The following is a 26,828-nucleotide window of genomic DNA, read 5'->3' as shown; positions in this document are numbered from 1 at the left end:
TGTTACTCTCCGTGCCAGCAGATAATCCAAATTCCGAACCCAGTAAACAACTTCGGCTCAAAAAGTACCTCTATTTTTTGTGCTGTTTTATCTCTTTGATCACACCGTCGGTCAGTGAATCAACATCGTTATTCTTCCCGAAAAACTTTACAAATTCCATATTAGGATCCCTCAAGTACCTGCATAAGAAAGAACAAAAAAGGACCAATGTCAATAGGAGTTTGAATTTTACATGGAGTTCAGCATTAAGACTGAAATTCAAATTATATTACGAGTATTCATGTGAGAATAAGAAACAAGCTGACATAGCCTTCCTACAAGCAGTGCATAAATGAAATGCCAACGGTAGGCAACAAAATGGTTCAATGTTTAGTAGTAATTTCACCAATAAACTAATGCTGCAAGTTGATAGGTTTAGGAACTTCACAGCAGTATCACACAAGTTCACATTACTGGCATTGCTCCCTTCGAGAGTCACAGCTGTGGTTAAACAGGTAGACACGCTGCTTTTAGGAAGCAGTGCTAGAGCATCTCGGTTCGAAAGTGATAAAATGGTTCAATGTTTAGTAATTTTCCCTTGCCAAGACAATTAAGTCTTCGGTAGGAAAAACTGATAACTTTCTCTCATCCAAACAACTCTACCCTGTAAAATGTAATATTTTTCCATTTTTCCATTTGCTATTTTTATCTACATCAATGTCGACATACACCAATGTCCTATCATTCTACAGGTCGCAAGACTGCCAGTCAACATCACGCTGATACAAACAAAAAATGTAGGTCAGATCAAACAAAGCTAATACTTACATGACTATGGAATGATCAACAAGGTAGTCTGAATCTTCCTCAGCTGTCTTCATATAATAAACTCGATATGCACGAGCAACTTTTTTTATCTCGTCAGTGCTACCAGTTAACCCTACTAATCTTGGATGAAACTCTGCAAAAGTGGAGAAATAATTAGAGATAAAAATTCCGATGAACCAAATTATAATTAGCATATGTATCTGGACCAAAATATCATACTTTCTAATATTACTATAAGTACCTTTCACTTATTCACGTACTTGCTCAACGGTATCTCTTTCAGGATCAACAGAGATAAATACAGGCACAATTTCTATTCCCGCCTTTTCCTCTAAGAAGTGAAAAAAGAAGAAGAAACCAAATAGAATTAATGTTACTATAATGCCACTGATCAGAAGAGTTGTTTATAGTCTGATAATTTCAGAATTGCTTTAATTTCTATGGTTATACGCAATTTTTTAACAAAACGAAATTACAATTCATCATTTTATTTTGTGGCCAAATGAAACTACGAACAACATACTTATTTTGTCGATAGCAGCAGCCAGCTTTTGCAGCTCATCTGGACAGATATCTGGGCAGTGAGTGAAGCCAAAATATACCAAACTCCACTTCCCCATAAAGTCCTTCTCAGTAACACGTTTGCCTTCATCATTTATAAGACTGAATGGCCCCCCCGATGGCTGCTTTTCCAGCAGCTGGCCCTTCTTTAACAGCCTTTGAAGCATTATTTATTTCTGCAGCAGCAAAGCCTTCAGTCTTCAACCAAAATATGCAGGAAAGAAAGGCAATATGATACTAATAATCAGGGATTTAAATTGCAGTCGCAATCGCATTTTTGGTTGTGTTTACCGCGATTGCAGCAATAGAGGATGCTGTTGTAGACATTGTGGGTATCGCAGTTGTGCAATAGAGGATGCCTCAACTTGTAAATTACAACTTCTAAATTCAAAGATTCAGCTCAACTGCTCATTTTTTATATTATCTTTTCCAGCATTGCAGAACCTTTTAACATAAAATCCAACTCACCATAGAAGTGTACCTTCAATATGTCGTTTCTTCAGATTGTCATAGTAAAGGATAATACCAATTCCAGTGGCAAGCAGCAACAGAAAACTCAACCATGAAGCAGGCTGCAAATTCCAATCCAATAAAAATAAGAGCCGAAATTCTAATTCCAAGCCAAAAAGGAAAATGAAAAATGAAGTACCGCGCCGCGACCAGGTTTGCCAGCACTACCGCCACTGCTCTGTTGCGAACCTCCAATGTTTTGTGTCCCTTCAGAATCGGTTTTCGATGATGAAGATGATTTCTCTTGATTTTCATTAGGAGTTGTGGCGGTATTAGATAAATATCTTTGATAAATTCCCAAGGATTTGAATTCAGCTCCAACAGGAGTAGTCTGTGAACCACCAAAAAGAAAACTCATCATAGATTGAAAGAACTGTAACAAGCGACAAATGAGGAGGAAAACGAACCGGTCGCGAGGAAGGGAGAGATGGAATGTGAAGAGAATCGGCTATTGTTGTTGACGATGAAATAGGGGATCTGAATTGACTTAGATTGCGGGTATAAAGACACCGATGAAGGTTCCGTAAACGACTTGCGTTTCTCCAAATCGCAGTAGCCATGGCTGAATGGAATGGATTCTATATCATTTGCTTTTTCACTCTTCAAACTTTTTTTGCTTGTTGCGTTTTGATAAACCCTACCGTTGAATCGAGCCTGAGGTTTTGCAAATTCGATGGTGGAGTTCGGGCATCATACATATTTACGTTTTGGGTTATCTTTTTAAATTGAGAAAAATGGGCTGATATTCTATTAGGGTATCTGTTTTTATTATATTTTGAAGAATACAACAAAAGTTACAGTAATTCACGAACTCATCACCTCAATCTGATAAGTTTGTATAACCTACATGGACCATTTATTTATTGAAATTAAAGCGACTTGTTACCTCTACGTGATGAATCTGAAACATTAAATAAAAGTTATAAAAATAATTTTAATATTAAAATAGAAAAAATATGTACAATCTAATATGTACATAATATAATTTGTTTATATTTTTGAAGTTCTTGATAATATTGATGAGTGGTCGAATGATAATGATGCGGGGCTCATAGAGTACGTCGGGGTCATTGGCCTTGATCGTCGTCGTCTTCGTCGTCTTTATCTTCATCTTCATCTTGGTTTGGTTGTTCAAAAGGAGTTGTAGTTAACATTCTCTGAGATCCATCTTCGAAATACGGTGATGGGCTTATGGTATTTGACGCCATTATTGTCGTTATTGAATCAACTTGGCTATCTTGTTGACTATATATGATATGATCTCATTCATCCTCACCTGCATGTTATGTCGAAAATGCTTGAGTTTATTGCATTGCATCCCATGAAGGTCCAACCCAAGTCAGCTGAGTCTAGGTTGAAGTATGATATGCCTTATAGAAATTGAAACTAGTATGAGATGTATAACAGTAATCTTCAGATGCAACTGTTGTAGCAGAAGAATAAGATGACGATGATTTCTTCGGCTTGACAAATTTGGTCTTATATTGTTCCCATTTTCACATGTCTTCTGGTGTCGTCAAATATGGTTTCTCATTTGCTTAGTAATTTTGGAGATAGGGAGAATGGTCAAAATCTAGGTTGATCGGTGTAATATCATAATGCGGGGTGATCGTTAGGTGATGCTAATTCCATTGCTCAATGTAGACAACGTGCTTCCTCGACCAATTTTTGGTATGTTTCCCATGCCTATCAACTCTGTGGAGCGCATCAATGTCCCATATTTGGGTAGGAATCAATTGATGAGACTCAAACTGTCGCAACACTCTATTAATGGCGTGCATCTCAACAATTAGAAAATGTAATAATGGAGTCACGACACACCATAAATCGGACCCATAAGAAAATCTCGGTGGCAATAACTGATAGACCTCTTTGTCGCAATATGGAAGCTAAGAAAATAGTAAATATTAATTATAAAAGTTAGTATATATAAAGTTAAACAATTTCAAAATTAATAATAAAGAAATAATATTTATCGCATATCGACCGACGATGTTGATCCTTATCCGTATATCGGTTTTAGTAGCACTCGACAACTTCGTCTTGGTTATTTTATGGTGCCATCTAAAAAATATAAAAATGATTAAAAAATATAGTTTAAAAAATGAAATTAAAGAATTACCTTCCAACGAAAGGAAACTCAACTGGGGTTGTTGTAATTGGCTTAAAAAAACATAAACCGACACCAAGCCTAGGATTGTAGCAATATTAGACAGCCTGCTACATCGACTTTTTGGTCCCGTGGACGATTGCAGCCTTGCAAAGCTCCCGGTACAAAAGGCTAAAATCACCGTGCCCCAAGTGGTATTACGACACTCGTCAAAGTTATTTAATATAGGGAGATACTAAGTGTGCACCAAATTACCAGATTTATCCGGTAATAATATCCATTCGATCTGTTGGAGAAGATACACTCGGGATGCAAAAATATCCTCCTCCTCGGTAGAGTCGTTCGTCACTTAAAATTTAGACTCCAACCATGTCATTCATATTTGATAGCCGTCCATGACCTCGGATGATGGCTGCCTTCCCAAAACATTGTGGACCAAAGGGATGGGGTAGTAATTGTTCATCCTGACGAAAGCAAAACCATTAACAGGAACAATGAGTTGGTAAACGACATCTTCCAAAGTAATCGTGGCTTCACCACTCGGGAAATGAAAAGTGCGCGTCTCAGGCCTCCAATGTTCAATCAGAGTTGAAATCAACGTCGGGTACACTTTAAAGCAACGTAAAAATATGGATGGATAGAGATCAAATTGATGAAGATATATCATCATCAACTTATGCAAATCTCTCGATGTCATCCTACGCTGATGAATGCTTTGTTCTTCTTCTGGACAGAGTTCAATCATCGAAATATGAACAATATCGAGGCGTAACATTTCTTCTCGGGAAGCCATTTTTCGGGATTTTTCAAAAAGTAAGTTTTTTTCTTAACTTTTTCATAACAGTGGATGATAAAAAAACCTAAACCCTAAACCCCAATTTATAGCATCAATCCCAACGGCTATAGACGGCAATAAATTTAAAAAATCTTATCGAACTCGATGACAAGTTATATTTATTTATTTTTCCATTTTTAATATTAAAAATATTTTTATAATTTTTATTTAATTTTTTAAAATAAATTCGTCACGACTAGGCGAGTACGTGAATCACTATAACTTTTGTTCTATTCTCTAAAATAAAAAAAACGGTACTCTATTGGGCTAAATAAAAACGCAGGGTGACCTATTAGGTGAAAAAACTTGGAAAATCTAAAACTAAAAAAATCCAACAAATTTAGGATGACAATTTCATCCAAATCTAACAGATTATAGTTCAATTTTATATAATCAAATTTTTATTTAAAAAGTTAAGTTTTGGGTGTCAATTTTTTAAAGAACGAAATTAGATTAGACTTGAATAAAATATTTACGACTCAACTCGATATATATTTTTTAATTATATACTCATTTTACCAAATAAAAAAATATGTTTTGTAACCCCCTCAGACCGATGCGGTTAGACCGATCCGGGAAGTCACATTAGGGCCACCGGAGCGACCCACTGTAAAAATAGCGGAAAATTTAAAACTTTTTATCAGAACATGTAAACTTATAAAATCATTTGTCACTATTTAAAAATAAAACAGATTTTCAGACTCGTATATAAAATAAAATACAATTACATGCCCCTAATCACATGTATCGTACTATGCAAACAACACCGGAAGAACTCCCTTACTGATGACGATAGTTGCACTGATACAATTCTTTTAACCAGAAAAGATGAGTAACATAGTGAGCTTTGGAAAGCTCAGTAATACAGAACTAATGCTGAAGAACATGAAGATACAGATAAACATGTCTTTCCTTATTGGTTCTGAACATCTACAGATTTTTATGCTGATCGGAGATCCTACTGATATTTCAGATGTTAACGGACAATGTGCTTTTAGTTCAAATAAATACTTTGAATGCTTGAGTTCAGGAGATCAGAATATGTTGTCTAGTATGTTCCCGTAAAACCAATAAAAAGATACAGATCTTTTAAAACATATATATATATATATATATATATATATATATACCCCCATCCCATCACAACAGAATGTGTAGGTTCCCCAGAACCATACACCCAACCCAACACAACATATAAGGCCCTGAGCACAAAGCCAAGGAACCTGCGGAAATACTTCCTTCAACAATACCCCCCAATTAAAACATTTTTCCGTCATTAAACGGAGATATCAGAAATCAAAACAGAATTCAGAACAGATATCAGAACAGAATCCATATCAGAAATCAGAACAGAATTCTGGTCATATATCATAACAGAATTCAAGTCGGAAATCAGATAAAATATTTATATAATTAGGGAACACACCAGAGTTTACAGATATTATTCAGAGATATTTGATAATCTTATCGGGTAGAGAGACACAAATCTTCAGTTTACCGATAGAATGTCGGAAGTTAGAATAACTATTTGAAAAGTTCATTAACTGGCATAATCATCAGTTATTCAGGGTATGATTTATCGGAATCATCTTATTCGGACACTTTTCTGAAGCTCTACGAAATTTGAAGGTATTCAGAATCTTTACAATCTATGACGATTAATTCGATTATCGAACAACTCCAGATGAATAGCTCCCAGAACCAATACTTACCAACTTTTCAATTCATTAACCTTCCAGGGTATTTACTCTTTAATACCAAATATTCTTATCCACAGATCATCTTCTGAGTCATCACTGAATAAATCTTAAGGAGACAAACAAATATTCTAATGGTCTTTATTTCATTTCCATGTTTCAACTATACCAGGAAATGCTGACGTACTTGATTTATGGTTCATAATCCATAGGGATGATACATCATATAAGTTCATCCGAGGTTCCAAACTTATTCCAATCTCTTACTTAATCCTCAGTCATTGAGGTTACTTAGTTCATTTAGCAGTCAAGTCCTTTACAATTACTTCAGGGTTTTCCATAGTAATTTAGAATTATGAATTTCAGATACATATTGCACTTCCGTTCAATTCAATTTGGTAGTCGTAGTTGATTTGTCTAATGAATATCCACTTCTTAATATTGAATGCGATATAAAGTTTAGCTGAGTTGAATACTTCCAAAACTATCATCAAGCCACACTTGAGAAGACGAGCACGCATTCAAGTAATATCTATATCGTCCAGGTATTGACATATCATTACGATTGATCAACTCACTTAAGTTGTGTTCCATAACTTTTAAAGGTAGTCCAACACCTATGCTTATTTGGATTAATTAATTAATCCAAGATATTTACTTATTCTAGGTCATAAGGGTATTTTGGTCATTTTGATGCTCAGTCTTATTCCATTCATTTCAGAGCTCGAGGATATCCAATCATTCATGAGGTTAGTGATATTCTTAGGTCATTTCCATTACAGGGGTATTTTGGTCATTTTATAGATCTACGGTATTTCAATATTTTCCCTCCATCCGGACTTATTATTTAATTCCAATTTATCATCTATTCAAGTCCTTTTGAACAATTCTGATAAAAGTGCACCCTCCGATAAATTGTTCTTCAGGTATTTACTCATAACTCGGATATTTTCGGGTCAAGTGCCTTCTCGGATTTTACAAACGAAATATCATGAATTTTTCTTTACAAAGACAAGATCTTAATAATTAAATTCGTACTTAATCGAGTTAAGTACAAATCCTCAAAGTACTATCTCCTTCAGGGTCAACTCTGACTATTTTACTTCTCAAGGGTATTTTTTTAATTTCTTAACCAGATAATTTCGATATTAGCTCTTAACGAAAATAATATAATATAGAGATCCTATGATTAATTGTTTCCTCGAACATTCTTTGATCTTGAAAAGATTCCTTAAAAGACTTCTAGTATCTAGCATAAACCTTCTTGGGGTTAAAAACCGGTTATCCATAATTTCCAAGTAAAACTAACATTTCTTATGCACATCAATAGTTTTAGTAGATCAATAATTCTTTTCAGATTTATTAATCCACTTCCAGGGACAATTCTTGTCATTTTCCAACATAAGGGTAATTTCATAATTTTACCTAATCGAAATATTCTCATAATTTATCATCTAAGTACCTTTAATGAGATAAATTATAATCTACATATTCATGGTTGATTCTTTTATCACTTAATTCCAGAACTTGTAATTTTATTCCAATTGTCCTCTAATTTCTTAGAATAGTAATATGAGCCATATTCAATTACCTACTTTCTACCGTATTCATATCTAGTGTAGATCTTCATTAATTACACATATGAGACCAAACATTTCCATTCATGCATTTACCAATACCAACATGTTCTATAAAGCATAAAGAGGTAGTAAAGTATTACCTAGATTTTTGTGTAATACTGATCGGCCATAAAAATTCCATTCGAACGCCTTTGATCTTCAATTCAACTTCCAATAATTCCTCAGATACATATCAACATAAATTATATAAAAAACGGAGCTTAATTACGATAAACGGATTGAATCAGGTGATTAATCAGTGAAAACCAACTTACCGGGTTCGAATTTGGCGAAACGGACTTCGGATCTGGATTCAGGACATCAAAAGCATAAAATAAGATTTTTCGAAAATTTGAAATTTTCGGTCAAAATAAGAGTCAATGGGTTTGACTGGCAATTTCGAGGTCTTCGGGTCTGAATTTCGAGAAACGGACTGTGGAATCGGATTTGGAACGTCGAAAAATGTCAGGATAGGTATACTCGGTCGAAGTCAAAGGTCGTTTAACGCCCGTTCAAAGCCAATTAAAGTTTTGGTCAACTGTGGTCAACACCGGTCAATGGGTCGGTCAACAGGTCGGGTCAGGTGAACGGGTCGGGTCAGAAAAATGGGTTGGGTCGGGTTGGAACCGGTCAAACTGGTTTCAAAACCGGTCAAACTGGTCATTTGGACCATCCCCACGTGCAGTGGCGACGGTTGGGTACTGTTCCGGCAGCGTAAAATTCATAGAAAAATTTCTAAAAATTATTTTGAGCGATTTCGAGATACTTACAAAGCTCGGTTCAAATTTTTGAACGGCAGAGAGCTCGATTTTAACAAATCAGAAACTTTGACCGTCTCACCTCCTCAAGCGCCGCCGTCGACGGAGACTAAGGATGACACCGGTAGACTCGGAACGATGCAAGGAACACGATGGTGCGGGAGGTGTAGTAAACGGATGACCCGATCGTTGTGAATCGATGAAAAACCAACTAAAATTGAGTTATTTTTTACGGTACTTCCGACTGAAATTAACGACGAATGGTGACGATTCACGACGAAAGGTTTGAGGGGTTTTGTTCTTCGGTCGAAAACGAACACGATGGTGGTTTCGGTTCGTCGATCAGAGGTCGGACGGCGAGTAGATCGGAGTTGAAAGAGGGATTAACGGGAGAGGGAAAATTGGAAAATTTTTCCAGAAATATACGGGAATGGGGTTTATATCATCTCATAAATAAAAATGGTTAAACCAAGAGTTTAGCCACTGAACTTCCTACACTTCATAAAACGGTCTGCCAACTTTAAAATTTTACAATTTAATCAACTTTTTATTTCAAAATACCAATTAAATCCACCACTTTATAATTTCTTAATTTTAGCCCCTAAATTGGGGTGTTACAATTCTCCACTCCTTAAAAGAATTTCTTCATCGAAATTCATTCATGTCACATAATTGCATAAATGAAACTTCCATCAGTTCTTTCAAATCTTTCAGTAGCTTTTACAAAAGTACGATTCCTCCACTTATCCTTAACCAGCTGAGCATACATTCTTATCATAAATTTTCCTTATTTCAATAAAAGAATCCGAACGAAAATTTCCTTGAGTAATCAATTCAGTTTTTGTCATGAGAATAGGCTCATAGAGTAGTAGAATATCCCAATTTCATTTCCAGAGTTGAATCGAAATTTCTCAGATGAGTAACTCTCACATGGCTCATGAGATACTTTACAGAGTTTAGACAAACATTACTGGTATTGCTTTTTGCAAAGGTAGAGTCTTAACAAATAAAAACTTAGGTTTACTTATTACAGATAGAGACTCAACCTTGGAGTTCCGGCTTAGAGAGGTACGATTGTATTCTAGGGGCATGTACTGATCAGCCATATTTTGACATTCGACCGGCCGGTCTATCTAGAAATTTTTTGACTCAAACCATAGTTTTGATACCACTAAATGTAACCCCCTCAGACCGATGCGGTTAGCCCGATCCGATCCGGAAAGTCATATTAGGGCCACCGGAGCGACCCACTGTAAAAGTAGCGGAAAATTTAAAATTTTTTATCAGAACATGTAAACTTATAAAATCATTTGTCACTGTTTAAAAATAAAACAGATTTTCAGACTCGTATATAAAACAAAATACAATTACATGCCCCTAATCACATGTATCGTACTCTGCAAACAACACCAGAAGAACTCCCTTACTGATGACGATAGTTGCACTGATACAATTCTTTTAATCTGAAAAGATGAGTAACAGAGTGAGCTTTGGAAAGCTCAGTAATACAAAACTACCAGATGATGCTGAAGAACGTGCAGATACAGATAAACATATCTTTCCTTATTGGTTCCGAACATCTACAGATTTTTATGCTGATCAGAGATCCTACTGATATTTCAGATGTTAACGGACAATGAGCTTTTAGTTCAAATAAATACTTTGAATGCTTGAGTTCAGGAGATAATAATATATTGTCTAGTGTGTTCCCGTAAAACCAGTAAAAAGATACAGATCTTTTAAAACATATATATATATATATATATATATATATACCCCCATCCCATCACAACAGAATGTGTAGGTTCCCCAGAACCATACACCCAACCCAACACAACATATAAGGCCCTGAGCACAAAGCCGAGGAACCTGCAGAAATACTTCCTTCAACAATACCCCCTAATTAAAATATTTTTCCGTCGTTAAACGGAGATATCAGAAATTAAAACAGAATTCAGAACAGATATCAGAACAGAATCCATATAAGAAATCAGAACAGAATTCAGGTCATATATCATAACAGAATTCAAGTCGGAAATCAGATAAAATATTTATATAATTAGGGAACACACCAGAGTTTACAGATATTATTCAGAGATATTTGATAATCTTATCGGGTAGAGAGACACAAATCTTCAGTTTACCGATAGAATGTCGGAAGTTAGAATAACTATTTGAAAAGTTCATTAACTGGCATAATCATCAGTTATTCAGGGTATGATTTATCGGAATCATCTTATTCGGACACTTTTCTGAAGCTCTACGAAATTTGAAGGTATTCAGAATCTTTACAATCTATGTCAATTAATCCGATTATCGAACAACTCCAGATGAATAGCTCCCAGAACTAATACTTACCAATTTGTCAATTCATTAACCTTTCAGGGTATTTACTCTTTAATACCAAATATTCTTATCCATAGATCATCTTCTGAGTCATCACTGAATAAATCTTAAGGAGACAAACAAATATTCTAATGGTCTTTATTTCATTTCCATGTTTCAACTATACCAGGAAATGTTGACGTACTTGATTTATGGTTCATAATCCATAGGGATGATACATCATATAAGTTCATCAGAGTTTCCAAACTTGTTCCAATCTCTTACTTAATCCTCAGTCTTTGAGGCTACTTAGTTCATTTAGCAGTCAAGTCCTTTACAATTACTTCAGGGTTTTCCATAGTAATTCAGAATTATGAATTTCAGATACATATTGCACTTCCGTTCAATTCAATTTGGTAGTCGTAGTTGATTTGTCTAATGAATATCCACTTCTTAATATTGAATGCGATCTAAAGTTTAGTTGAGTTGAATACTTCCAAAACTATCATCAAGCCACACTTGAGAAGACGAACACGCATTCAAGTAATATATATATCGTCCAGGTATTGACATATCATTACGATTGATCAACTCACTTAAGCTGTGTTCCATAACTTTTAAAGGTAGTCCAACACCTATGCTTATTTGGATTAATTAATTAATCCAAGATATTTACTTATTCTAGGTTATAAGGGTATTTTGGTCATTTTGATGCTCAGTCTTATTCCATTCATTTTAGAGCTCGAGGATATCCAATCATTCCTGAGCTTGGTGATATTCTTGGGTCATTTCCATTACAGGGGTATTTTGGTCATTTTACAGATCTACGGTATTTCAATCTTTTCCCTCCATCCGGACTTATTATTTAATTCCAATTTATCATCTATTCAAGTCCTTTTGAACAATTCTGATAAAAGTGCACCCCTCAATAAATTGTTCTTCAGGTATTTACTCATAACTCGGATATTTTCGGGTCAAGTGTCTTCTCGGATTTTACAAACGAAATATCATGAATTTTTCTTTACAAAGATAAGATCTTAATAATTAAATTCGTACTTAATCAAGTTATGTACAAATCCTCAAAGTAATATCTCCTTCAGGGTCAACTCTGACTATTTTACCTCTCAAGGGTATTTTCATAATTTCTTAACCAGATAATTTCGATATTAGCTCTTAATGAAATTAATATAATATAAAGATCCTATGATTAATTGCTTCCTCGAACATTCTTTGATCTTGAAAAAATTCCTTAAAATACTTCTAGTATCTAGCATAAACCTTCTTGGGGTTAAAAACCGGTTATCCATAATTTCCAAGTAAAACTAACATTTCTTATGCACATCAATAGTTTTAGCAGATCAATAATTCTTTTCAGATTTATTATTCCACTTCCAGGGATAATTCTTGTCATTTTCCAACATAAGGGTAATTTTGTAATTTTACCTAATCGAAATATTCTCATAATTTATCATCTAAGTACCTTTAATGAGATAAATTATAATCTACATATTCATGGTTGATTCTTTTATCACTTAATTCCAGAACATGTAATTTTATTCCAACTGTCCTCCAATTTCTTATAATAGTAATCTGAGCCATATTAGTTACCTACTTTCTACCGTATTCGTATCTAGTGTAGATCTTCATTAATTACATATATGAGACCAAACATTTCCATTCATGCATTTACCAATACCAACATGTTCTATAAAGCATAAAGAGGTAGTAAAGTATTACCTCGATTTTTGTGCAATACTGATCGACCATAAAAATTCCATTCGAACGCCTTTGATCTTCAATTCAACTTCCAATAATTCCTCAGATATATATTAACATAAATTATGTAAAAAAAACGGAGCTTAATTACGATAAACGGATCGAATCGGGTGATTAATCAGTGAAAACCAACTTATTGGGTTCGAATTTGGCGAAACGGACATCGGATTCGGATTCAGGACGTCGAAAGCATAAAATATGACTTTTCGAAAGTTTGAAATTTTCGGTCAAAATCAAAGTCAATGGGTTTGACTGGCAATTTCGAGGTCTTCGGGTCTGAATTTCGAGAAACTGACTGCGGAATCAGATTTGGAACGTCGAAAAATGTCAGGATAGATATACTCGATCGAAGTCAAAGGTCATTTAACGCCCGTTCAAAGCAGTCAATGTTTTAGTCAACTGTGGTCAACGTCGGTCAACATTCAACAGTCAACGGGTCGGGTCAGGTCAACGGGTCGAGTTGGGAAAACGGGTAAGGTCGGGTTGGAACCGGTCAAAATAGTTTCAAAACCGGTCAAACCGATCATTTGTACCATCCCCAAGCGCAGTGGCGACGCGTGGGTACTGTTTCGACAGCGTAAAATTCACAAAAAAATTTTTAAAAATTATTTTGAGCGATTTCGAGATACTTACAAAGCTCAGTTCAAATTTTTGAACGGCGGAGAGCTCGATTTTAACAAATCGGAAACATTGACCGTCTCACCTCCTCACGCGCCGCCGTCAACGGATACCAAGGATGACACCAGTGGACTCGGAACGATGCAAGGAACACGATGATGCAGGAGGTGTCGTAAACGGATGACCCGATCGAAAACGAACACGATGGTGGTTTCGGTTCGTCGATCAGAGGTCGGACGGCAAGTAGATCGGAGTTGAAAGAGGGATTGATGGGAGAGGGAAATCTGGAAAAATTTTCCAGAAACATACGGGAATGGGGGGTTTATATCATCACATAAATAAAAATGGTTAAACCAAGAGTTTAGCCACTGAACTTCCTGCACTTCATAAAACGGTCTGCCAACTTTAAAATTTTACAATTTAACCAAATGTTTCTTTTAAAATACCAATTAAATCTATCACTTTATAATTTCTTAATTTTAGCCACTAAATTGTGGTGTTACATGTTTATATTTATATCAAGTTAAATCAAGTTGAGTATAATTTTTTAGGTTTAACTACATGGATGATCACTTATGTTTGTGTTTTGTCCACTTTTAGTTACTGATTTAAAAAACATAAGATATGATCACTTTTATTTTTATTTAATTAATATATGGTCACTTTCGTTTTTATTTAATTAAGATATGATTATCACGGGTTAATTGCTATTAAAAACTAACATAATATATGACATGATAGTTGGTATAATCACACATTTGGTCCCTGTTATTTACACATTATCTCAATTTAATCATACTTTTAAATAAATTTTAACATAAAAGATATATTTTTAAATAAAAATAAAGATATTTTTAAATTAAGTTAGTAATAAAATATATTTAATAAGTTAATATAAAAATATATTAATGGTTGAATACATGTTTAGTTTCTTAAGTGACTGAGGTTTGAATCTTTTTTGTCACAATTTGCTTTCCTTTGTTTTCTTTCAACTAGAGGGTGACACATGTCACTCTTTGATTGATGGAAATAAATATATTAAATTAAAATAAAGTTAGTCCTCTAACTGAATGGTGACACTGACATGACATGTGACATCATTTAATTGGAAGATTAAATTTATTTTAATTTATTAAAAGTATGACTAAATTGAGATAATATATAAAGAGAAAATAACCTCAGTGACCGAAAATTCCTTATAATATACGATTTTGACCAACTTTTTTTCGATTTGCCAAAATGACCAACAAAATCGTAATGCGATCTCTAAATCGCAACGCGATCTCCAGTATCGCAAATCAGTTTCCAGATTCGCAACGTAATTTTGACTATCGCAATGCGAATATGTAAATCGCAACGCGATTCTTACTATCGCAACGCGATTCTGACTATCGTGTTGCGATAATACAAAATCGCAATGCGATTTTCAAAGCGCCATTAATATCGCAACGCGTATTTTATTTTCAAATTCCAAACACGAATATTAATACATCCCGTAATCGTAACTCTTAACCTAAAACCCTAAATCACAACTCAGTCACATCTCCATTCTCACTCTCTACGACGACATCCGTCCCCATCTCTGACGAAATCCGTCCCCATCTCCGACGAAATCCGTCTATCTCCATCTCTCAGAGCCACCCTCACAATCATTCACGATAAGAAATGGAAAATCAACCAAATCAACTACCGATGGTTAGTTTTTTTAATTATTTTTATTTTGAAATTTTTGCATTATTATTAGGTTTTTCATATTGAAATTGATGATAAGTTTACTGGTAATTTTAACAATAGATTAACTATTTCACTTAGATTGCTTATTAAATTCATTCGATTACTGCCAATACTGCTAAACTGTTTAGTCTTTAACCCTGTAAAGTTAGTATTTGTCTTTATTTTATCTTTTGGTTGAAGTAATGCAATTCATTCAAGTTTCAATTTTAGACAATGACTATTTGAAACCGAGGATCGCAACGCGAAATGAAAATCGCAACGATAGTCAAATTTATGTTGCGATAGTCATTTTTGTGTTGCGATTTTCATTTCGCGTTGCGATTATCTCGTTGCGATAGTCAAATTTGCGTTGCGATAGTCATTTTTGTGTTGTGATTTTCATTTTCGTGTTGCGATTTTAAGTTTCGGAAACTATTATTCTTATGCAAATTGAAATTTGAAAGAATTGCATTACTTCAACCAAAAAACAAAGACAAATACGAAATTCACAGTGTTGCAAATTTAAGTTTTAAGAATAAACTACTACTACTCTTTATGTTTATTATTGTTTTTGGTATATCTTCACAGTGTAGTTTTTAATCTAACTTGGTATGTTTATTGTTTTTGTAGAACTTTTTTTCGGCTCAATTGATCTTAAGGAATAAAATAAGCCTAGTCACTATAATTGCGTCGAAGCTTTCACCTGTACAAAGAAAATTATTTGAGGATACTTGCTTCGGGCCATGGCTGAAAGTACAACATCCGGGTGGAGATGCTATATTGACCCATTTGTGGCTTCAGACCATGACTAGCGATCTACCCGAGAGTATAAAACGTGGTAATGAAGAGATATGGTTTAATTTTTCACCGGCGTATACGTGTTTTGGGTGGGAGGAGTTTTGCTTAATCAATGGTCTACGCTTCGGACACGATGATGTAGGTCGATACACTAGTCATATTACCCCCCATCATGGTTATCCCGGGTTTTTCCTGAGCTGTCAATGGAGAAGCCGAATTTACACGTCGACTACTTGACGAGATTATTGAATAAGAAAGATGGTTTTACTCGGATGGATGACGTCGATGTTGTCCGAGTATGCCTTTTAGTACTTTTGCATGCCGCCTTTTTAGGCAGAGAGGCCAGACAACCTATTCCTAAGGACCTAATATTATTGGCAGAGGACCTAAATGCATGGAACTTGTTTCTGTGGGGTTCGTATCTATGGAAAGCTACCTGGAATAAGTTGTCGTCTTCTTTTGATGACCGCAAAAGTTTGCGTGGCGATGGTTCCAAATACACTTTGTTAGGCTTTATTTGGGCCTTTAAGGTAAGAATTTATATATAATGTTTCCAAAATTATAATTAATTATTTAACAATTACTAATGTTTTTGTATTATATTGTTTTTGTAGATTTGGATATTTGAGGCTTTTCCCGACATGCAGACATATGCATTAAAAACTTCAAATGATATTCCTAGAGCTATTTCCTGGAAGAGGAAACATCGGCTGTTGATTTGGGAAGAGTTACTACGGTATACGACAATAAATGATGTAAGTTAACACAAATACTACCATATATAAACAAGTTATTACTAGTACACGTTTAACTTTGTTTGAGCTTTTATATTGTTAGGAGGCCAACACTCCATTACAGAGGCTGACACCCACGGAGGCTGAGCTTGCCACTGATTGGTGGCAAGCTAGTAAGCGTTTTTTTGATGGCACATATGATGAGCAGCCTCCACTTCGAGAGCCATCACCTCACCCAGAGCCATCACCTGATCAACCACACTATATACCTCTACAACGAGAGCTATCACCTATTCCGTCACATCATCGAGCCTCTTCTCCACCATCACCTCATGATAGGCGACCGGCAAAGATGCCACGACATTTATCTCCTTGTTCTCCACCTCTACCTCCACGGGATGAGTTATGGGAGTTACGTGATGAGGTCAATGCCTTGCGTGAGGAGGTCAGTACTTTACGTGATGACAATGGTGCATGACGTGACGAGGTATCTACTTTACGTGGTGAGGTAGCGGCTCTACGTGAGATGATAGCATCATTGCAAAATGAGGTTCATACTCTACGCAACGAGGTAAGTTTAAGATTTTTCATATTTAACTTGATTTACTCGTAATTTCACTTAGATTAACCATTTCACTTAGATTGCTTAGTAAATTCATTCGGTTGCTGGCAATACTGCTAAACAGTTCTAAAATAACCCTGTGAAGTTAGTATTTGTCTTTGTTTTGTCTTTTGGTTGAAGTAATGCAGTCCATTCAAGTTTCGTGTTGAGATTTTAAGTTTCAGAAACTATTCTTCTTCTGCAAATTGAAACTTGAATGGATTGCATTACTTCAACCAAAAGACAAAGACAAATACTAACTTCACAGTGTTACAAATTTAAGTTTCAAGAATAAACTACTACTCTTTATGTTGTCATTGAACATACACTAGACCTATATGTTGTCCTTTTAAATGTTTATATAAGTGCTTACTTTCGGAATGTTATCTGATTCATTTTGTGAACTATGATAGAATAATGACTTGGGTGAATACCGTGCAAGTTTGAAACATATTTGTCTTTGTTTTCACTGTTTAATATCATGTCTATTTATTTACTGATTTATGTATTAATTTATTTTTAGCGGCCCGATAAGGTGGATGCTTTACGTCGAGTTTTTCTTGTATGACGGGGTTCACGCATCAGATGACGTGCACGTGCCATTGCGTCTCCGTTCACCCCAATAGTGCGAAGACTCCGTAAGAAGAAGCCCGACTCACATGTCATCGTTCAAAAGGCCTCTCCTATCGTTCAAGATGCCCCTATCATCCCTCAAGAGTCCCCTTCTACCGTTCAAGAGGCCCCTGTCATCGTTGAAAAGGTCCCTCCCACCATTCAAGAGCCCGATTCACACGGTGTAGTATGTCGAATTATTGAGAAACCCCCTCACGTGCCGGACATGATGGATGACTGTTGGCTTTCGTATGAGTTACCGACCAGTACCATTCCGGTAGATGAAGTGGAGAGGAGACAACTACCGGAAATAATTCTGGATAATACCCTTTTGGCTAAGACCGCAGTTGATTTTTATCTACATGAGCGGAGCCATGGGTGTTACGCTGACATATACAAACTCAACGATGATATGCATTTGTTGATTGATCGGTCTTGGTGGGGTGTGTTATTAGGGGTTGAAGACAAAGGCTATTTCGATGGGGGGTAAGTCTTATATTTCTTCTTATATTTCATTTTGATTAATTTTTTTTTTAAATTTATGTAATTCACTAATATATATCTTTTTTTGTAAAACAGCATATTGATGCATGGGTGTCACGTCTTCTAATAGTAAGGAAATTGAGGAAAAAAAAAATACGTGATAACAATTATGCCGACGTCTTTTCACGTAGTTCACTTGAAGAATCAACGACAGGAATCATATGTGTTGGCTAATGGACAAGCTAAACTTTATCCTGCATGGTGGGAGGTCGATAAGGTTAGTATTTATTTTTTAAATATTTTAAAGGTGTTCATAAATAAGTGCGCAATTTGAATTATTACTTATGATTGCATGTGTTTATCCCTATTTTGGAACGTACTCATTGGCTTCTCGTCGAGCTTCAGCTCCCATCCCTGAAGACAATAGTATATGACAGCATGATAAATTACATATCATTGTATGATTTGAGAGATATTATTAAGGGATGGAGCTCTCATTTGGCTAAATTCTTAGATACGATTAATTATTGGACTTATTCTGGAAACAAGAAGCTAAAGAAGTTCAATGTTACAGTTATCAGAGACGAGACCGCGCCACAATAAACGCAGGAAGCCAGAGGGGATTGTGGTCCTCTCGTATGCATGTGCTTGGAGCGTTTGACGACAGGAAGTACACAGTTTCTACCTCCCACCGATAGAGATAGAGGTTCAGTAGGCTTGTGGTTTCGGCATTTTATGACTAGAGCGATATATGCGAGACGTTGCCTACCTGCATCCGCGTTATGAAAGTGTCCATAAACAATTTGTAAGTCAAATGCAAGTGTTGTTAAGTACCTAGAATTCAATAATAATTTGTTGTTTGTTGGTTTTAGATGTATAGAAAGTGTTGTTTGAGCAAATGTTTGGTTTCTGCAGGTTAATCCTGAAGTGAGCTACGTGAAATTGATGTATGGGTGCATAAACAACTGTCTGGGGTACACTTTTTTTGATTGTTTAATTGATTCTTAAAAGTCTGATTTGTTTAATTGATGAGGAAAATAAGAATTATTAGCATTTTTTGCTTGTTTAATTGATTTGTAAAAGTTGATTTGTTTAATTGATGTGTAAATAATTCTTATTTGTGATTGTTTAATTGATTTGTAAAAGTTGACTTGTAAAAGTTGATTTGTTTAATTGATGTGTAAATAATTCTTATTTGTGCTTATTTAATTGATTGAAATGTAAAAGTTGATTTGTTGATTTCAATCTGCATCATATTGAAGGCAAAAGACCTGTTGAAGGTACACTTTCGCAACGCTAAACTCAAAATCGCAATGCGAAAGTCAAAATTGCAATGCGAAAGCCAAAATCGCAACGCGAAAGTTAATTCGCGTTGCGATAGTCTAATACGCTTTGCGATTTTCTCATTGCGATAGTCAAATTCCCGTTGCGATAATCAAATTCTCGTTGCGATAGTCAAATTCGCGTTGCGATAGTCAAATTCGCGTTGCGATAGTCATATTCGCGTTGTGATAGTCAAATTCGCGTTGCGATTTTTGAGTTGCGATAGTCAAATTCCCGTTGCGATATTCAAATGAATGTGTAATAAGTGATAACAACTGAACAGATCATAGCAATGTTCAAACTCAAGTTACTAATACATGCCTAACTGAAAATGTTAAAAGTTTACACATAAAATACACATAATAGTCAAATTCGCGTTGCGATATTCAAATGAATGTGTAATAAGTGATAACAACTGAACAGATTATAGCAATGTTCAAACTCAAGTTACTAATACATGCCTAACTGAAAATGTTAAAAGTTTACACATAAAATACACATAATACAACGTTTGCATTTAAAAATCACCTAAGTTAATAGTCCCAAAAGGTGAAGCCAGTTGTGATTTGGATTTTGATTTTGATTGTCTTTTTCTTGACACCATATGAGCTTTGGATTTTGATGAGTATCCATATTTTTGTAAAAGAAAAGATGATTGTGATGGCACTGGTGATCCACATGTCAACCTTGTATGACCACTTTCCTTACACCGACTACATGTCAATCTCTTCTTCTCTTCACCCTTAGACGGTATACGATCGTGACTTTTTGGTCGGCCAGGTAGCCTTCTGTCCATGGCTGGTAGCAAAACTGTTTTTAAGTCATCTGATATGTCCCACTCAGAAGGATGTGTAATAGGGTAGATAATCTCGGCATAAGTCTATCGATATACTTCTGTAGTGTAGTAATCCATAGCGTATGCGCTTGAATCATCTTGGTTTAGATGAAGAGCAACTTTTATAACATGGCCACACGGATAACCAGATGTTTGCCATTTCATACAACTACACGTCTTTGCATTTAGATCGACAAGCCCATTTAAGTTATTATCCAGTACTTCAAACAAAGTGTTTGAACATGGTTCAACTCTCCATGACGTTGACTTCACAACACGTTTCGTTATCTTTTTTCAGTCCATGGTGTAACACGATGTTCCAATGTTCCTGTAAATTTAAATAAATAATACTTAGTAAAATATATGATAAGTTACGAATTTAAAGAAATAATACCTGCATGGTTTCTTTTCTTGTAGTACCACTATTAAATAGAGGCTCGAAAAAACTCCATTAACATAGTAATGGGTAATTTCTGGGAATGATGACTTAGAGCGTTGATTGATTCTGCACTATTAGACGTCATGAAACCATATCTTGCTCCAAGTTGATGTACTCTTGACCATCTTTCAAACCCGACATCTTCTAGTGTTTGAGCACACTGAGGCAAAACACGTCTTAAACAATTTATATACTTATTAAAATCCACTTCCCGATAAGCTTTTGCAGTCTTCCAGTATGTTCATTTGTGATTTTTATACCAGCAGACCTTGATTTTAGATTTCTATACAAATGAACACCACAAAGTCCATGAAAAGCATATGAGAAACACATTCTAATAGCGTTGTCAATTGAGTTTGCCCTATCGGATATGATTGTCAGATTGCTAATAGGACATATGCAATCCCTAAGATGCCCCATAAACCATGTCCATGAATCAGAGGTTTCAGATTTGCCAACCCCGTAAGCTATTAACAGTATCCCATTGTTAACATCCATGGATACTGTTAATAAGTTTACTCTAAGGTATCGACCTTTTAAATGTGCTCCGTCAACTATAATAACTGGGCACATGCAAGTAATAAACGAACGAATCTACAAAATCATATACACAAGAAATATAATCATTTAAATGTGAAATGCATGTAACTAACAAAAATGAGTCAATAAAATTATATTGATTTACTAACCGCAGCATCAATGGCGATAAACAACAACTCAAAGCGTCAATCTCTATCTGTTTTGATATGAGTTACCGACCCAGGATTTTTCAGCTTTAAATTGTAACAATAAGCCGACAGTTGGGCAAACGATGCTTCTGGCAACCCCCTCAACAATTCCAAGGCATAACATTTGGCTCTCCAAGCTTAAGAATATGAGATACTAATCTTGAACCGAGCATTCATGTCAGTCATAATTTCATGTCCCCGATATACCCTTCTATTCAAAAACAGTAACTCAGCCAGAAAACCACCCAAAACCTTTTTGTTTGCCTGTCTATGGTGAGGAAAAACTTGGGTTCTTGAACATGTATGTTTATCAATAAAAGTCCTAACTCGAAACATTTCACAATCTTTTATCATCTTTGCAATTATACGCCACGTACGGTTTTTGTCAATCATACACCTTGTTTCAAAACGATCTTTGCTTGATTTGTTAACTTTTAGTTGATAGCCATATTCCACACATTTCGTATACAAAGCTATCTTCAAGTCTTCATTTGTATCAAAACAATCATCTTTCTTGATACGAATAATTTTTGTGTAACAATCAACTGTTATCTTTACCAACTCTTCTTCCGGTATCTGAAGTAATTCTGGCATATTCCAGTTATACTCCCGTGGTATTTTCTTCAGGGACTTTTCTTCGAGGATTTCTTATTCTTCTTTTTCTTCTTCATGGTTATATGAATTACAGAATGGATGTTCAACATGTTCATTCACAGTCGTAACTTTCTCCTCATTATCATTAACAACATCTTCCTCGGCATCGGCTGTTTCATCATCAAAATTCGGGTATTGACCAATATCAAAATCATTACACGCAGGGTCTGTTTCTTCTTCTGAAACATCATCAAAATCCGAGTATTGACCAAGATCAAAGTCCGGGTATTGACCAATATCAAATTTCGAATACTGACTAGTACTCATAATTTTTTCTGTTGGCTCATCATCGTCTAACTGATCAATACGAAAACCGGAATTTGGTGCTGAAAGTTGATTGGTATTTGGATTAAGGAAATGTTGTGGGTTTTGAGATTGTGTTTGGTATTGGAAATGTGGTGAAACAAAATTTGCTTGGTGATGAAATTGTGGTGGAACCATTAAATTTTGAGCACCATAAACTGGGGTTGAAAAACTTAGTTGATTACTACCCGCTACTGACTCAACTTCACTACTTCTAGGTTCAACAACATACAATGTAACATCATCTTGCGAAACACTAATGTAAGCAATGAATCGTTCAACATCTTCATTGTCGGTTAACAAATAAACTTTACCTTTTCTCTGATAAGATAGCCTAAATCCACTTAAGGGCTCTAAATTCAATTTATTTGCAACACGTAACATTAGAGTTTCATAAGTTAACTTTTTTAATGACAGTTTTAGTTGAAGATTCATGGGTAAAGGCATATATTGTAAAACACCATGAACATTCTCCCATGACCCTCCAAAACACAAATCTATCCAAACATGATCAACATTAGATGATTTCATTATTGTAAATTAATTTACTAAACAAACGAGCTGCGAAACTAAAACATGTTGCCGGATGGGGAAGGATGTCGTTGGATATAGGAACAGATGTCGCTGGAGAGAGTGATAGATGGAGATGGAATGAGTTGCGATTTAGGGATTTAGGTTATGAGTTGCTGCTGTTGATTAGTTATATACCCAAAACATTTGTGTTGTGAAACTAAAACCTGTTGCGAATTTGAAATTCAACGTTGCGACAGTCAGAATCGCGTTGCGATAGTCAGAATCACGTTGCGATTATTTTGATTAAAATACTATAAAATCTTACATTATTAACTTTTTAAGTTAGATATTTTATAAGTTATACTACTGTTTCAAGTTATTCGGATAAATTTGAGTTATTTCAGACTATTTTGTCATCTTATTTGTGGGAATCAAACTCCGCTCTTTTCCATTACTATTATTTTGCATGGAAATAACCTCAAAATCAATGGTGGTTACCAATGGCAATACCATTCATCGTGTGTCGATAAATGAATTGAACGTTCAATGAAAAGTTCGTGAACGTTAAATAATCCATTTATTTATGTTCGTTTATTCATTTTCGTTTTTTTATATTTAGTTCAATCTACAAACCCGTTTAAAACATTAAGACCTAATAAATTTTAACGTAAAACCCACTAATATTTTAGAACCTAATTACTTTTTAACCAAAATAAAAAATACTCAAATCAATTAAAGAAAATATAAGTCCTAAAATTATTTAGAAATAAAAAAACTTTCTCAAATATAAACCCAATTAATTTTATATTTGTTCGATTATGTTCGTTTACGTTCGTTCGTCTGTGTTCGTTTATCATTTTAACGAACAAATATGAATGAACACGAACAAATTACATTCCTTAATGAACGAGCACGAAAAAAATTCGTTCGTTTAGTTGTTTGTGTTCGTTCGATTAAACTTAAACGAACGAACACGAATATGCCTTCCTTCGTGTTCGTTCGGTTTGTTTACAAGGCTACTCCAAAGGGCAAGATGATCACTGGTTCCTACACCTCTTGCCTGATTCTTTGGATAAGTGAATTGAGCCATTGGAAAGGTTTTCTGACATTATGAATTACCACTGAGATAAAATCAAAAACACTGGCATTATAAAGGGGCAAAAATGATGAACAATCATCTTTGGAATCGAAGCCGAACGCGACGAGCAAAACGCGCAAATGCCATGATCAAAGTCTCAACGAGTTCGATATAGATAATACTACCACCAGCTTCTAAATATAGATGTAATACATGCATTGTTGCATGTTCGAGAGGACGGATATTCCTACAGAGTTTCAATTGAAAGAGGAAAAAAGCACCTACATGCAGGTAGTACTATAGGCAGTGGAGTCTGTATAAAATGCACGCCGCATCGACCGCGTCACCAGTTTTTAGACTGCAAGGAAAACAATATGCTGTTTAGAAACAATAAAACACTCACAAAAGGTAAAACCATATATAGTATCAACTTAAACAATTGCATCTGACCTCCATGTTCTTCGAGATTTCTTTCATTTGTTCAGCAAGTTCTTCCCTCTTCTTCGCAGCTGCACGAACCGAAGCCGACAAGTAACATCAGTACTTCTTTCGTTGGGTTTTTGTGGGATGAAAGAGAAAAATTCAAAAACAGAGTGTCGAAAAAGACCATAGCAACGGAAGGAAACAAGCACATACCGATACTGGAGATATCCTCTATCTTCTTTGATGTCCTCACAGCAAATCTCTGGAATGCATGACTGAAAAATAAAAGATCCAAAAAGAAAGATAAACAAATAGAGTAGTGGTCAATGCTTAACATACAAAAAACAACTAATAGAAATAAATGGAAAAGGAACTCAACTTAGATTGTTCAAAAACTATGACAGAATTTTCCACAGGCCGTAAATGATCAAAGTGCGAATCTTTATTTTGTTCATAGGAAGATTTTCTCACAAACCTCCAGAATCCAGTTCTGGGTATATTTACATTGTACATGACATATGCCTAACATTAACAAGTCTACCGAAGCAAACTAAAATAAATTTCTATAAACCCTTTTGCTTATGATTTGCAAAGTTAAACAAAATTTGGTCTCATACATTTAAATAGACTACACAAAAAGCTTGTAATATCTCGATTCTCGAATATATTTATAACAAAAATGGAAGGAGCTGGCTTTGAGGTAGAATCTTCTCAAACCTCTTAGTTCGTGCGATTTGAAAGCGTTAAGTTGTTAAGGAAAGATTATCTACTAAAACATCAAATTATTTTTCAAGTCTTCAATGCTCGTTTGGAATTATACGAACAAATAATTCAACCTCTTTGATTTTGAGAAAAATATTGTGAAAATTTTCTTATTCCTGGAAAATTCAATCGAAAGTAATGAAAAATATAAGCAATAAACAAAAATAAATCCAGAGAAAAGAATATACCTGTTTGCAAGTCTATCAACGACAAGCTCATTGACGACATAAGATATAACTCTGTGCATGAAATTCCCTCCCGCCATGTTCGGTCTTCAGAATCTGATCATAAAGAATTTAAAACGAAAACAATAATGGATTAAAAACCCTCAAAATTAAAATAAAATCCAACTTTTTTGTTAATCATATAAAGATTAAAATAAACACGGTAGAGCTGATGGTAATAGAAAATAGTAAATATAAAATTGAACCTGCCAAAGGAAAACGATGAAGAAGATGCAGCAGGCTCCTTTGTTTCTCGAAGTTACCTGGGTTTCCCCTTCAGTTGACTATGAGTTTTCGTGTTATTTCTATTACGTTGCAAGCCGCAGGCGCAGGCAGTGCCGTACGAGTGTCCCCGTTTCCATGGATGTTGAAGCTGGGTCAGGGATCAGAGCCTCTGATTAACGGGCTTGTTACCTAAACGAAAAGAACTCAAGCTCCTTGGGCTATTCTAAATTCTTTTGGGAGAAACTAGACTATTAGTCGGCAAACTTTGGTCAGATTTTCATCTTGAACACTTAACTATAAAAAGTTCTAATTATAACACTATTTTGTTTAATTTCTTTGTCTAATCAATGGACTATTAAATTTTAACGTTGTTACGTTGTGATATTATTTTTCACCTTTTTACTAAAAATGTTAATCTCTCTTATTGTCAATGCATGATAAAACTGGTATATTTTTTTCGTCATGCTCTCATTTCTTTTATCGAATTAGTTTTTAATAAAATTCACTCAAAGTTCATAAAAGAAAATTAACCAAAATTTTGACCTTTTAATGTTATTATCTACGATGAGTTGAGACTAATCGAGTTAAATTTTTGTTGACTTAATCGAGTTGACGAGTTTTATTTTATAACTCAAATTTTATTTAAATTTATTTTTGAGTTAAGATGAGTTTATAAAATTTGAATCGAGTCTAGTTGTTTGAATTTTTGTTTAAATTTAATTTGTAAATATTTATAATATTAAGACACTAATAGATTCCAATTT

At 34.9% G+C, this 26,828-nt stretch overlaps 2 protein-coding genes and 1 pseudogene across 3 annotated transcripts; all 3 read right to left on the bottom strand.

Annotated features, from left to right (window-relative positions):
• Nucleotides 1-25: 25 nt before the first annotated feature.
• On the bottom strand, nucleotides 26-2,438 carry LOC120129122 (annotated as a pseudogene).
• On the bottom strand, nucleotides 629-26,214 carry LOC120129123. 2 transcript variants are annotated; one of them, XM_039146712.1, is made up of 7 exons: nucleotides 26,046-26,214; nucleotides 25,804-25,896; nucleotides 25,067-25,128; nucleotides 24,881-24,939; nucleotides 24,759-24,788; nucleotides 14,895-14,899; nucleotides 629-638 (listed from the first exon to the last, which is right to left on the bottom strand). In XM_039146712.1, the coding sequence occupies exons 2-5, from the start codon at nucleotides 25,878-25,880 to the stop codon at nucleotides 24,774-24,776; spliced, it is 213 nt and encodes a 70-aa protein (XP_039002643.1). In that variant the 5' UTR covers nucleotides 25,881-25,896; nucleotides 26,046-26,214; the 3' UTR covers nucleotides 629-638; nucleotides 14,895-14,899; nucleotides 24,759-24,773. The 2 variants fall into 2 exon arrangements, with proteins under 2 accessions (XP_039002643.1, XP_039002644.1); XM_039146713.1 differs by lacking the exons at nucleotides 629-638; nucleotides 14,895-14,899 and having other exon boundaries at nucleotides 24,434-24,788.
• Nucleotides 4,365-4,781, bottom strand: LOC120129246 (protein MAINTENANCE OF MERISTEMS-like). Its single transcript, XM_039146802.1, has one exon. The coding sequence runs from the start codon at nucleotides 4,779-4,781 to the stop codon at nucleotides 4,365-4,367; it is 417 nt and encodes a 138-aa protein (XP_039002733.1).
• Nucleotides 26,215-26,828: the final 614 nt, after the last annotated feature.

This window comes from Hibiscus syriacus, unplaced genomic scaffold (assembly GCF_006381635.1).
Source record: "Hibiscus syriacus cultivar Baekdansim isolate YM2019G1 unplaced genomic scaffold, ASM638163v2 tig00110483_pilon, whole genome shotgun sequence".
Classification (NCBI taxonomy): domain Eukaryota; kingdom Viridiplantae; phylum Streptophyta; class Magnoliopsida; order Malvales; family Malvaceae; genus Hibiscus; species Hibiscus syriacus.
Note: the sequence above shows the minus strand (reverse complement) of the source record. Positions and strands in the feature narration are given on the sequence as shown.

What these genes read in the sequence shown, in the direction of transcription:
- LOC120129246 (XM_039146802.1), bottom strand. Translation starts at nt 4,781, where the DNA reads ATGGCTTCCCGAGAAGAAATGTTACGCCTCGATATTGTTCATATTTCG.
- LOC120129123 (XM_039146712.1), bottom strand. Translation starts at nt 25,880, where the DNA reads ATGGCGGGAGGGAATTTCATGCACAGAGTTATATCTTATGTCGTCAAT. An exon ending in GTTGATAGACTTGCAAACAG is followed by an intron (nt 25,129 to 25,803) that starts GTATATTCTTTT and finishes TTTATTTTTCAG; the next exon opens with TCATGCATTCCAGAGATTTG. An exon ending in AGAGGATATCTCCAGTATCG is followed by an intron (nt 24,940 to 25,066) that starts GTATGTGCTTGT and finishes CGGTTCGTGCAG; the next exon opens with CTGCGAAGAAGAGGGAAGAA.